The sequence below is a fragment of the Mustela nivalis genome, assembly GCF_964662115.1.
Source record: "Mustela nivalis genome assembly, chromosome: 19".
Taxonomy (NCBI): Eukaryota; Metazoa; Chordata; class Mammalia; order Carnivora; family Mustelidae; genus Mustela; species Mustela nivalis.
In genome coordinates this window covers 15,220,164-15,233,552 of record NC_139038.1, presented here as the reverse complement: position 1 = coordinate 15,233,552, position 13,389 = coordinate 15,220,164, and the positions used below count along the sequence as shown (strand labels likewise).

The following is a 13,389-nucleotide window of genomic DNA, read 5'->3' as shown; positions in this document are numbered from 1 at the left end:
CCGGATGCAGGACTCGATCCTAGGACCCTGAGATCATGACCTGAGCCGAAGGCAGCGGCTTAACCCACTGAGCCACCCAGGCACCCCTTGATGTACTTTCTACTTAAATTATAGGGCTACTTTTTAAAAAGAATGAGGAGAATTCATATCAAGGTGTGAATAGAGACTTCATTTCCACAGCATCTCTTGTCTAGAGCAATGTACTTCCCAGTTTGGTTGGTTTACTAATGCTTTTTGAGGACTCAGTGTACAATGTGACCTCATGCTCTGTTACTCATGCTGTGGTAGGGGGATGAAACCTAGACAAGGACTCTGAATTTCTGAGCTTAAATCTTTTGGAGTAGGGGCGTGTGGGTGGCTCAGTCGTTACCCATCGGACTTTGGCTGTGGTCATGATCCTAGGATCCTGGGATCATGCCCCACATCAGGCTGTCTGCACAGCGGGTGCCTGCTTTGCTCTCTTTCCCTCCTCCTGCTTGTGTTCCTGTTCTTGCTGTCTCTCTGTGTGTGAAATAAATAAATAAAATCTTTTTTTTTAAGATTTTGGAGTAAATAAAATATACATGATAAAATTAAAAGCAACCTTTGAAGAATGGGTAAGATTTAGGGGTGCCTGGGTGGCTCAGCCGTTAAGCATCTGCCTTCAGCTTAGGTCATGATCCCTGGGGTCGAGCCCTTCATTGAGCTCCCTGCTCTGCGGAAAGCCTCCTTCCCCCTCTCCCACCTCCTCTGCTTGTGTTCTCCCACTTGCTGTCTCTCTCTGTGCCAAGTAAATAAATAAAATCTAAAAAAAAAAAAAAAAAAAAAAAAAGAATAGGTAAGATTTAGAGAAGTGGTGAGTAAAAACGTGCTGTTAGGTCCTCCATTTGTGTATCTATAAAATGAGAGCATTGGATCAAATTAGGCCCCTCTTAGCACTGATGCTGTCTGATTATGTGATTCTTCAAATTAAGAAACATGCACAGAGGGAAAAGTAGGCTTCATAAGCTTAGTGAAAAGCATGAAAATGTTTCTCGGAAACCCCAAATCCCTTTCTTTCCCATTTTAATACCCCTTACAAGGTCTTTGACCAGCATCTTACCTGAATTCAAACATGGTGAAGGGGACATTGAACATACTTTTTTCCCCCTTAATGTATTGGGGAAGACAGTATTTAATATAAAATACATTAAAAGTAAGACAGTATTTAATATAAAATACATTAAAAGTGAAAATTTGAAAAAAAATCCAAACTGTGTTGACACAATTATTAAGTATGCTTGGATATGTCGTAAGGCTTTGTTTTTCCACATTATTCTTAGTAGAGCAGGAGTTGGCCTTCATTTTAGTTCTTTTTTTTTTTTTTTAAGATTTTATTTCTTTATTTGATAGAGAGAGAGATCACAAGCAGGCAGAGAGGGAGGGGGAAGCAGGCTCCCTGCTGAGCAGAGAGCCCAATGTGGGGCTCCATCTCAGGACCCCAAGATTACGACCCGAGCCAAAGGCAGAGGCCTCAACCCACTGAGCCACCCAGGTACCCCTTCATTTTAGTTCTTATGAAACTTCTAATTTAAGAGGTATCTTCTCAGTTAGTTTGAACAAGAAGATATATTGTCCTGACCTCTGTCAGTGTTATTTTTGATCTCTACAGAGATTTCTTGACAAAATCAATAGAAAAGAAATTTAACCAAATTTAATGTTGGATGTCTTAAGTCTTTTCAAGGCTATTTTGAAAAACAGTACTAGGCTGTGAGCAGAGGAATGATGTGTTCTGACTAAATTTTTAAAAGATCCCTCTGGGGGTGCCCGGGTGGCTCAGTTAGTTAAGCGTCTGCCTTTGGCTCAGGTCATGATCCTGGGGTCCTGGATTGAGCCCTACATCGGGCTCCTTGCTCAGCATGGAGCCTGCTTCTCCCTCACCCTCTGTCTGCTGCTCTGCCTATTTGTGCGCGCACGTTCTCGCTCTCTCTCTCTCTGAAAAATAAATAAATAAAATCTTTAAAAAAAAATCCCTCTGACTGTTGAGTTGAGAATAGGGGACAGGAGTAGAAATAAGGATATCTTTCTATAATCCTGGTGAGAGATGCTGGTGGTGCAAATGAAGTGGTCAGATTGTGACTATATTTTGAAGATAGAGCCAATAGAATTTTTATCAGATTTGGATGTAAGATATGAGAAGGATATGAATCAAATATGTATTAAATGTTTTAAACTTGAGCATATCCCACCCTCAGTATTCCACACACTTTGACCTCGCAATTCCTCTTTCAAAACTTTAGTTTAAGAATATCATAGCCTGGGTGGCTCAGTGGGTTAAAGCCTCTGCCTTCGGCTCAGGTCATGATCTCAGGGTCCTGGGATTGAGTCCCGCATCGGGCTCTCTGCTCAGCAGGGAGCCTGCTTCCTCCTCTCTCTCTGCCTGCCTCTCTGCCTACTTGTGATCTCTGTCAAATAAATAAATAAAATCTTAACAAAAGGAAAAGAATATAATCACATGGACAAAGATGTTTGTTTATACAAGACTATTTATCACAGTGTTAGAGTCATGCAAGTTTAAAAACAAGTAAATCATAATAACAGAGTTGGCCAAATAAATGTTGGTACATCTGTAAGCAGAAAGAGTTAGGTGTCCACAGAAAAAGAAAGATATGACCTTTGTGACACTGAGAGGCCATTTTTAAAAGATTATTTATTTATTTGACAGAGAGGGAGATCACAAGTAGCCAGAGAGGCAGGCAGAGAGGGGGGGAAATCAGGCTCCCCGCCAAGCAGAGAGCCCGATATGGGGCTCGATCCCTGGACCCTTAGACCATGACCTGAGCCAAAGGCAGAGGTTTAACCCACTGAGCTACCATGGTATCCCACTGAGAGGCCATTTTAAGCCCCCAGCTGTTGGCCCCCCCCTCCCCCCGCAATGATCTATGTCCTGCTTACCCAGGCGCACTTCTTGCAGAATTTTCTTGGAGATCAGAATTAGAAAGAAATGGAAAGGGCGCCTGGGTGGCTCAGTGGGTTAAGCCGCTGCCTTCGGCTCAGGTCATGATCTCAGGGTCCTGGGATCGAGTCCTGAATCGGGCTCTCTGCTCAGCAGGGAGCCTGCTTCCTCCTCTCTCTCTCTGCCTGCCTCTCTGCCTACTTGTGATCTCTCTCTGTCAAATAAATAAATAAAATCTTAAAAAAAAAAGAGAAAGAAATGGAAAAACCTAAGTGGTTAAGGGTTTTTGTTCTGTTTTGTTTTTTGTTTTAAGATTTATTTATTTTAGAGAGAGATCGAGCCTTAAGTTGAAGGCTCAAGAGAAGGAGAGAGACTCAAGCTGACTTTGTGCTGAGCTTGGAGCCTAAGCAGGGCTCAATCTCGCGACCCTGAGATCACGACCTTAGCTAAAACCAAGAGTCTGACACTTAACCAACTGCACCACCCAGGCGCCCCAGTAGTTAATAATTTTAAGGAAATAAAGGGAATGCAAAAACTAAGTCTACCAGGCCAGGAACTAGCCCAACCATAGCAGGGACAATAAATCAGTGGTAAAAAAAAATTCCAGTGCTGTTCCATAAGCAAGCAAAGCTCTGCATTCCTTTCCTGAGATAAGGAGCCCCAAATCCCATCCAGTTTATACAAGATCTCAGAGCATGCCCATATAGCCCCTCTAACGGTTATATCTGCTTCCTTGTAATGTTAAAGTCTCCATCCTAGAAGGAGCACAAGCTTCAATAACATAACATAGGATGTATGTATAGGTCTGTTTTCTAAGTACAAGAGGGCAACCTTATGCCCACCCTTATAAGAGCTTCCGTTTCTGAGTATTTGTCCTAACCCTAAATAGAAGGAACCCGCTCACCCCTGCTCAGGGATTCACTGCTTTGGAAGTTATTTTTCATGATTTCCTTTATTTGCTGCAAATAGTTCCCTTTGTTTGCTGACTCTACTTTGGTGCAGTCTCTACCTGTAACTCACCAAGGAGCAAACTCACGGTTTGGTTACAAGTCCTTTCAGTAAAGTATTACACAGCCATTAAGATGATTTTATAAGTATGCTTCTGGACACATAAATATGTTAATATTTTTCCAGTTTTTGTCTTTTTGTATGTTCTACTGAGAATTTGGGATATTTTAATGCAAAGTTATCAGATACTCTTGGTTGCTACTAGAGTAACTTAGTGGTTCTTATCATGTTAGCTTTTGGTTGGTGAATATTTTGTATCTGATATGTGCTTGGGGAAGAGTTGGTTTATGGGTATCTTGCTTTTTGTACACTGAATTTTAAATTGTTGCTCAGATAATTTTTGAAAAAGACTCATTTATTTATTACATATTGAAGTCAGAGGTTGGTAAGTTAAATGTAATTTAAAATACATATAGTACTAAATTTTATCAAAAAGCTTTGCCATTTTCAAGTGATTTCTTAGTGATTACTCCTCTTCCCTCATACAACATGCGGGATGCATCTGCCACCGCACAAACAAATGAAATGTGCTAGAGGAATCATGCCTATAGAACTATCTAGAATGAGGGACACCTGGGTGGCTCAGTTGGTTAAGCAGCTGCCTTCGGCTCAGGTCATGATCCCAGCGTCCTGGGATCGAGTCCCACATCAGGCTCCTTGCTCCGCAGGGAGCCTGCTTCTCCCTCTGACTCTGCCTTCCACTCTGTCTGCCTGTGCTCGCTCTCGCTCTCTCTCTCTCTCTGACAAATAAATAAATTAAAAAAAAAAAATCTTAAAAAAAAAAAAAAGAACTACCTAGAATGAAACCCACCATTATTAGAGTTAATTTGGTTCCCTAAGAGCACTTTTCTTTGCTTCACTAAGTAAGTTTTATTTGCTTTGTTCAGACTTAAATGAATTTTTATTTCATCTCAGTGTTTATAAAATGGAAAACATAAGATTTTTCTAGGACCATTTCTCTGCTCTTGTCAGTGAAACCCATCATTTGTTTCATGTCTTCCTATTACCACTGAATTTATCCCCACTAAATAATACTTGATCAGAAACATTAATTGGAAGATTCAGAATCATAAACTCTCCTGTTTTTGATCTTTAATCTTTTTTCCCTGTCCCCCACATTTCCTTGCAAATTTCTCTTGATTATTTTTGTTTTGTTTTGTTTTAAAGATTATCATACAGTAAAATAGACTTTTTATTTCGGTGCATATTTCTGTGAATTTTAATACTATATTGATTTGTGTAACAACTACCACAGAACACAGAACACAGAATAAATATTTCCATCATCCCAGAAAACTTTATTGTGTTATATCCCTTTAAAGTTATAGTCTTGTGATCCTGGGTGGCTCAGTCAGTTAAGCATCTGCTTTTGGCTGAAGTCATGATGGCCCAGCATCCGGCTCCCTGCTCAGTGAGGAGTTTGCTTTCCCGTCTCCCTCTTGTTTCCCCCAACCCTGCTCATGCTCTCTCTCTCACTCACTCTTTCTCAAATAAATAAATAAAATCTTAAAAAATAAATTTACAGTCTTCTGGCATCCAATGATCTGTAGTTTTGCCTTTCAAGAATATTTTATGAATAGAACTGTTTTGAGACTGTCTTCTTTCTTTTTATACGTTATACGTTACCTTTGGGATTCGTCCACATTGTTGTGTGTATCAAGAGTTTGTTCTTTTTCAGTGCTGAGGAGTATTCCATCAGTGGATTTACCATGGTTTATCCGATTTACACGTTGCATGTGTTTTTAGTTTTTGGTGATTATGAGTAGAGCTGCTGAGGACATTCATGTGCAGGTTGGTGTAAACATAGATTTCGTTTCTCTAGGATAAATGCTCAGGAGTACAGTGACTGGGTGGTATGATAAGTGTATGTTTACAGTATCAGGATCCACCAAACACTTCTTCAGATGTAGCATTGTGCATTCCCAGAAATACAGAAGTCCCGCTACTCATGCTCGTCAGCACTTGATAGTGTCAGTGTTTTTTATTTTAGCCATTCTAAGAAGTGTGTAGTGTGTTGTTGTTTTAACACAATATTATTGAGATGTAACCACATACCAAAAAATTCTCTACAATCTAGGTTTAGAACACTTTCGTCACCCCAAAAAGAAACCATGTAGTAGTCAATTCCATCTTTCCTTTCGCTTCAGCCCCAGGCAACTACTAATTTTTCTGTCTCTACAGATTGGCCTGTTTTGGACACTTCATATAAATGGAATCATGTAATATGTGGTCATTTATGAGTTTCTTTTAATCAATTAGCATAATGTTTTCAAAGTTTGTGTATAAGAATTGTATATCAGTACTTCACTCCTTTTATGGCTGAATAATACCCCGTTGTTTGGATATACCATGTTTTATTTATGCGTTTGTCAGTTGGTGGACATTTGTGTTACTACTGTTTTCTAGCTATAAGTAGTGATGCTTTGCACAAGTTTTCTGGAGCACATGTTTATATTTCTCTTGTGTAGACTTGCTGGATCATATGTTAGTTTTACATTTAACCTTTGGAGAAACTGCCAAACTTGTGTAAACGGGCTGCGGCATTTTACAGTCCCACCCACCAGCAGCGTATGCGCAGTGGATATTCCAGTTTCTCCAGGTCTTTATCACCACTTGTTATTTATTTGTGTTTTTGATCATAGTCATCTAGTTGGTGTGAAGTAGTTCTGATTTGCATTTTCTTGAAGAATATTGAGCATCTTATGTGCATGTTAGCCCATTTATGTCTCTTCTTTGGAGAAATGTCTGTATGGGTTTTTGCCTACTTTTTAATTGGGTTATTTATGTTTATTGTTGAATTATAATAGTTCTTTATATATTCTGGCTACGAGTCCTTTATCAGATATGATTAGTTTCTCCCATCTTTTGTCTTTCACTTTCACATCAAGAAGGATGATGTTCTTTGAAGCACAAATGTTTTAAATTTTGATGAAATCTAATTCATCTGTTTTTAATTTGTCTCTTGTACTTTTGGTCTTATGTCTAAGGAACTGCAGCCACAAAGATTTATACCTCTCTAATCTCAGTTTTATAGTTTTAGCTCTGACATTTAAGTCTCTAGTTAATTTTTTTTAAAAGATTTTATTTATTTATGTGAGAGAGAGAAGGAGAGAAAGAGAGAGAGCATGAGAGGGGAGAAGTTCAGAGGGAGAAGCAGATTCCCTGCTGAGCAGGAAGCCCGATGTGGGACTTGATCCTAGGATTCCAGGATCTTGACCTAAGCTGAAGGCAGTCGCCCAACCTACTGAGCCACCCAGGCCTCCCTCTAGTTCTTTTGAGTAAAGTTTTGTGAGCAGGTATTCAGCTTCTTTCTTTTACATGTGGATATCCAATTGTCCTAATACCATTTGTTGAAAACGGTGTTCCTTCCTCACAGTTGTCTCAGAACCTTGTCAAGAATCAGTTGACCACATCAAAAGATGCTCCACATCACTCATTATCAGGGAATTGCAAGTCAAAACTACAACGAGATATCATATTGCGCCTGTCAGAATGGTCAAAATAAAAAAATATGTGAAAACAAGAAGTGTTGATAAGGATGTGCACAAAAAGGAACCCTGTGCACTCTTGGTGGGAATGCAACCTGGTGCAGCCACTGTGGAAAACAGCATGGAGTTTCCTCAAAAAGTTAAAAATAGAACTACCATAGGACCTAGTGATCGCACTACTGGGTATTTAATCCCAAATTACAAAAAAAAAAAAAAAAAAATCAAAGGGATACATGAATCCCTGTTTATTTATTTATTTATTTATTTATTTATTTTAAAGATTTTATTTATTCATTTGAGAGAGACACAGTGAGAGAGAGAGCATGAGCGAGGAGAAGGTCAGAGGAAGAAGCAGACTCCCCATGGAGCTGGGAGCCCAATGCGGGACTCGATCCCGGGACTCCGGGATCATGACCTGAGCCGAAGGCAGTCGTCCAACCAACTGAGCCACCCAGGCGTCCCTGTTTATTTATTTTTTTAAAAAGATTTTTATTTATTTATTTGACAGAGATCACAAGTAGGCAGAGAAGTAGGCAGAGAGAGAGGAGGAAGCAGGCTCCCTGCTGAGCAGAGAGCCTGATCGGGGCTCGATCCCAGGACCCTGGGATCATGACCTGAGCTGAAGGCAGAGGCTTAACCCACTGAGCCACCCAGGTGCCCCAAGAAACAGACTCTTAGTAACAGAGCACAAACTGATAGTACCAGAGGGAGGTGGGTGGGGAATTCGTGAAATAAGTAATGGAGATTAAAGAATGTGCTTACCATGATGAGCACTGATCAATGTGTAAAATTGTTGAGTCACTATATTGTACACTTGAAATTAATATAACACTGTGTGTTAACTATACTGGAATTAAAATAAAAAACTTAATTAAAAAAAAAAAGAAAGAAAACTCAACTTACCAAAAATGTAAAGGTGTATTTCTGGATTTATAATCCTATTCTAGTCTTTCATATGCTTGTTTGTATCCAGTACTACATGGTCTTCATTACTCTAGCTTTGTAGTAAGTTTTCAGATTGGGAATTGTGAATATTCCAGCATTGTTCTTTTTCAAGATGGTTTTGGCCAGAATGAGACTATATGAACCTAAAACAGGATTAAGTAACTCCCTGCTTAAAATTTTTAAATCAGCCATATCTGATTGCATCTTTCATAAAATGTCATATTCCTAAACTGATCCACAAGATTTATGATCTGACCCCTGCCCATTTTTCAAGTTTCATTATTCACCCACTTTTTCTCTTGCTTTACTCTGCTCCTTGAAGGCTTTGAACTGGCCTTCCATTGCAGGCCTTCTGCATATCTACTTGCTTTTGCTTCGAATGTTCTTCTCTGCACTTCACCTATATCCTGTTCACTATTCAGATCTCTACCTAAATGTAATCTTTTTAGGTAGTCTGTCCCTATTATTTTAGAAGATTTTATTTATTTTTTGCGTGCGTGTGCGCACGAGAGAGAGAAAGAGAAGCGTGTGCGCGAGCGTGCGAGCACATGCACACATGAGCGGGAGAAGGGGGAGGGGTAGAGGGAGAAGCAGGCTTCCTGCTGAGCAGGGACTCCAACTCAGGACCCAGTCCCAGGGCCCAGGGATCATGACGTGAGCTGAAGGCAGAAACTTTGACTGAGCTACCCAGGCATCCCTGTTCCTCTTAGTTTAAAAATATTTGTTTTTCTTTACCCACTCTGAGAAATAACAAATATCATTGAAAAATGAATTTTTTTATTTATTTTTTATTTATTTGAAAAATTGTTTTTTATTTTTTATTTGAAAAATAAAGAACGGTGACTACTGGGAAACCAGAGGGTAAGCGTTTAGTGTGGTAGATACATCTGATGCCAGGTTATTATTTGATCCTTTGGTCCTTATTTTCTTTGAAAGCCCACAGAAGTATTTTCTTCTCACTTGAACTTGAAGGTTATTTGAAATTGCCAGAATGTGTCCAGATTGGGTTTATTGTCATTTATTTTGCTTAAAATGTTGGTCCTCACATCTATAGATAATGTTTCCATTTCAGCAATGTTTTCTTCATTTATGCTTAATAATTTTCAACCAAAATATTATTATTCTAGGGTTAAATCTTAATTTTGCAACTTAATTTTGCAATTTTGCTGTTTATAAAAAACATCTGACCCCTTTTAAACCGAATACTCGTAGAACATCTTAAGTATGTCTTTTATATCATGGGTGCAGTTTTCTGTATAGATAGTTCAGTGCTGTGTTGCTACCAGTGTTCTTTGTTCTTGTTTTAGGGAGAGCACACGGGTGGGGGAGGAGGGGCAGAGGGAGTCGGGGAGAGAATCTTAAATAGGCTCCACACCCAGAGCACAGCCCATGCAGCCCATGCACAGCCCATGACCCTGACATCATTACCTGAGCCAAAATCAAGAGTCAGACGCTTAACCAACAGAGCCACCCAGGTGCCCTACTACTAGTGTTCTTAATCAGTGCTTTTTTCTTTGCTGTCTTTTTTTTTTTTTTTTAAGATTTTATTTATTTATTAGAGGGAGAATGAATGAGAGAGAGCACGAGAGAGGAGAAGGTCAGAGGGAGAAGCAGGCTCCCCAAGGAGCGGGGGGCCTGATGCAGGACTCGATCCTGGAAGTCCGGCATCATGACCTGAGCCGAAGGCAGCCGCTCAACCAACTGAGCCACCCGGGCACTCTTTCTTTGCTGTCTCATTAAGCTGATTGTTTAATCTCAGTGTATTCTCACTTTGTTTTCCCATGCTGTAGCTTTATAGTACAGTACATTGCCTGGCACATAATATGTGTTCAGACACGCAGTGAAAGGAATGGATATATGAGCAAACGAAAACCAGATCTTGGTGTATCCTACTGAGACTCTCAAAATATTTTTCTAGGAAAGTATTCTTTAAAAAAAAAAAAACCCAGCTGTGTTGAGGTATAACTTATATACAATAAGATTTACCATTGTAAGCGTCCAACTCAGTGATTTTTACTAAGTTTTCTAGAGGTGTATAACTAACACAGCAGTCCAGTTTTAGAGCATTTCCATTCCTGCAAAAACTCACTTCATGCCTTTGTCATTAAATTCCTGCTTCCAGCCTCTGCTTTCTGTCTCCCTAAATTTGCCTTGTGTGGACATTTCATGTAAATCTGCTGATGGAGCTGCTCAAATGCACACCTGCACACTCAACATTGTTTTCATTTCTAAGCACGGCTCTCCAGGGGCTGCCTTCCTGTCAGTGTAGCTTAGTGGACAGTGATTGGGCTCAAGTGTCTTAAGACAGTGTGACCTTTCATCTGCTGGTGGATCTTCATGTGCGTGGCGGAGCACATTCAGAGTTCGGGCGTTTCATATCTGCGCGGGTGCTTACCTTCCCGTCACTCCTTTCATGTCTCCTCTTCGCCTCCATGCACCTCTTCACTGGCCAAGAGCTCGCCAGTCATGACTGCATAATCGTCTCCACACACTGCTCACCCGTTCTCCCGAACGACTTCTTTCCTAAACGTGCTGTGTTCGGTCATGTCTTTGTGCAAGTTCCTGCTGCTGAGAGTACCCTCCCTCTTGGGCTGTGTTCTGTCGTGTCATGGTGCGCAGGAAATTGTACACAGGTTCCTACTGCTGAGAGTACCCCTTCCTCTTACTTTCTTTTGAGGCTTTTATAGCTTCCTCTGGTAGACTGATGTACTTCTTTTCATTATACTGTCTTTGTCCTGTTGGCTTGTTTCTACTAAGGCTCTGGGTGCGTTTTGTCATCGTTTGCACATCTGTCTGCTCATGAGACTGTTTCCTGAGAGCAGGAGTGACGGCATTGTATTTGTTGTCAAAGCTTATCCTCAGCCAAGCCCAAGTATCTGGCCTGTAGTATCTAAATAAATGACTTGCAGGATAAATAAACTGAATCTTTGTTAAAGTTTCGGCAGTTGTATATTTCTTCTGTAATTTCTCTTTAGAGTAGAATGAAGAAAAATGACTTCTTAGGGGTGAAGCAAATCTGAATGCCAGTGGTTAGATTGCAGGCATACTTGGACATATTAAATATTTGCATGATTCACTGATAGAAATAGTTTTATTTTGCCATTCTCTGTAAGGTACCTAGCTTCAGAATTGTATGGTTTTTTTTTTTTTAAGATTTTATTTATTTATTTGACAGACAGATCACAAGTAGGCAGAGAGGCAGGCAAAGAGAGAGGAAGGGAAGCAGGCTCCCTGCTGAGCAGAGAGCCCAATGCGGGGCTCGATCCCAGGACCCTGAGATCATGACCTGAGCTGAAGGCAGAGGCTTTAACCCACTGAGCCACCCAGGCAGCCCAGCTTCAGAATTGTTACATTAAGAAAAGCTGTTTCTGATTAGAAATGATTTCTTTTTGCTTGCATTTGTGTATACTTATGTTCCAAGAATATCACAGTATTTAAGACTGCTTCAGCTTCTTTCTAGCTAAAATGTAATGGTGATCACTGATGACTAAGTTGTAAACAATTTCTTTTTTTTGGTAAACAGTCTTAATGTGATGATAAAATAACTTTTTCCTTTTCCCATTAGATGTTCATCTGCTTTCTGCAACAGAATCTCCATGGCCTGAACATTTTCTGAAAATTATTTTGAGCAGACTATCTGTTTAATAACAAGATAACCACATCAAGATGGTTGGAAAACTGAAGCAGAACTTACTATTGGCATGTCTGGTGATTAGTTCTGTGACTGTGTTTTACTTGGGCCAACACGCCATGGAATGCCATCACCGAATAGAAGAACGTAGCCAGCCCCTCAAATTGGAGAGCATAAAGACCACTGTGCGAACTGGCCTGGATGTCAAAGCCAATAAAACCTTTGCCTATCACAAAGATATGCCTTTAATATTTATTGGAGGTGTGCCTCGGAGTGGAACCACACTCATGAGGGCCATGCTAGATGCACACCCTGATATTCGCTGTGGAGAGGAAACCAGGGTGATTCCCCGAATCCTGGCCCTGAAGCAGATGTGGTCGCGGTCAAGTAAAGAGAAAATACGCTTGGATGAGGCTGGTGTCACTGATGAAGTGCTGGATTCTGCCATGCAAGCCTTCCTACTAGAAATTATTGTTAAGCACGGAGAACCAGCTCCTTATTTATGTAATAAAGATCCCTTTGCCCTGAAATCCTTAACTTACCTTGCTAGGTTATTCCCCAATGCCAAATTTCTCCTGATGGTCCGAGATGGCCGGGCATCAGTACATTCAATGATTTCTCGGAAAGTTACCATAGCTGGGTTTGACCTGAACAGTTACAGAGACTGTTTGACCAAATGGAATCGTGCCATAGAGACCATGTATAACCAGTGTATGGAAGTTGGCTATAAAAAATGCATGTTAGTTCACTATGAACAACTTGTCTTGCATCCTGAACGGTGGATGAGAACACTCTTAAAGTTCCTTCAGATTCCATGGAACCACTCAGTATTACATCATGAGGAGATGATTGGGAAGGCTGGAGGAGTATCTCTGTCAAAGTGAGTAGATGTCATTATTATTTTTATTACCCTATATTCAGGCAATAAAGGGGTGTGTGTATGTGTGTAAACTCCAGCTCTCTTTTGGAATAGATACAACTTCATCAGTGAGTTTTAAAAAAAATTCTCTAGGTAGCTCATTATAGACCTTTTCATTTATTTAATTCATCTGTATATTTAGAATTATGGTTCTTTTAATTTTTTTGATGGAAGCAAACCCAATTTATAGCAGTTAAAGGTCTTTTTCACAGACCTTAGGCCTTAATGTCCATCATTCAATTTTAGTGACTCCTGATTTCTAATTTCTAGATACTCTTATTAATAAAGATAGTTGGCTTTTTGTGTAGATTAACATGAGAAGCTTCTCACATGTTGGTAAGCAAGTGGTGAATTCTAAGCATTTAGGAATTTTTAGTAATAGAGAAAAATAAAGGCTAAGATGATCTAACCCAGTCCCTTCACTTTACAGGTTGGAAAAGTGAATCAGAAAGTAAAAATGATTCACTCAAATTGAGATGGAAAG

The 13,389-nt window shown here is 40.0% G+C and overlaps 1 protein-coding gene across 3 annotated transcripts in view; it reads left to right on the top strand.

Annotated features, from left to right (window-relative positions):
• TPST1 (tyrosylprotein sulfotransferase 1) overlaps positions 1-13,389 on the top strand; it is a 105,540-nt gene that overhangs the window by 26,060 nt on the left and 66,091 nt on the right. For all 3 annotated transcript variants that reach the window (XM_082714404.1, XM_082714406.1, XM_082714405.1), the window contains one exon: positions 11,921-12,866. In XM_082714404.1, coding sequence (XP_082570530.1) covers positions 12,022-12,866 — 845 coding nt within the window. In that variant the 5' untranslated portion in view covers positions 11,921-12,021. The remainder of the gene's footprint in view (positions 1-11,920; positions 12,867-13,389) is intronic.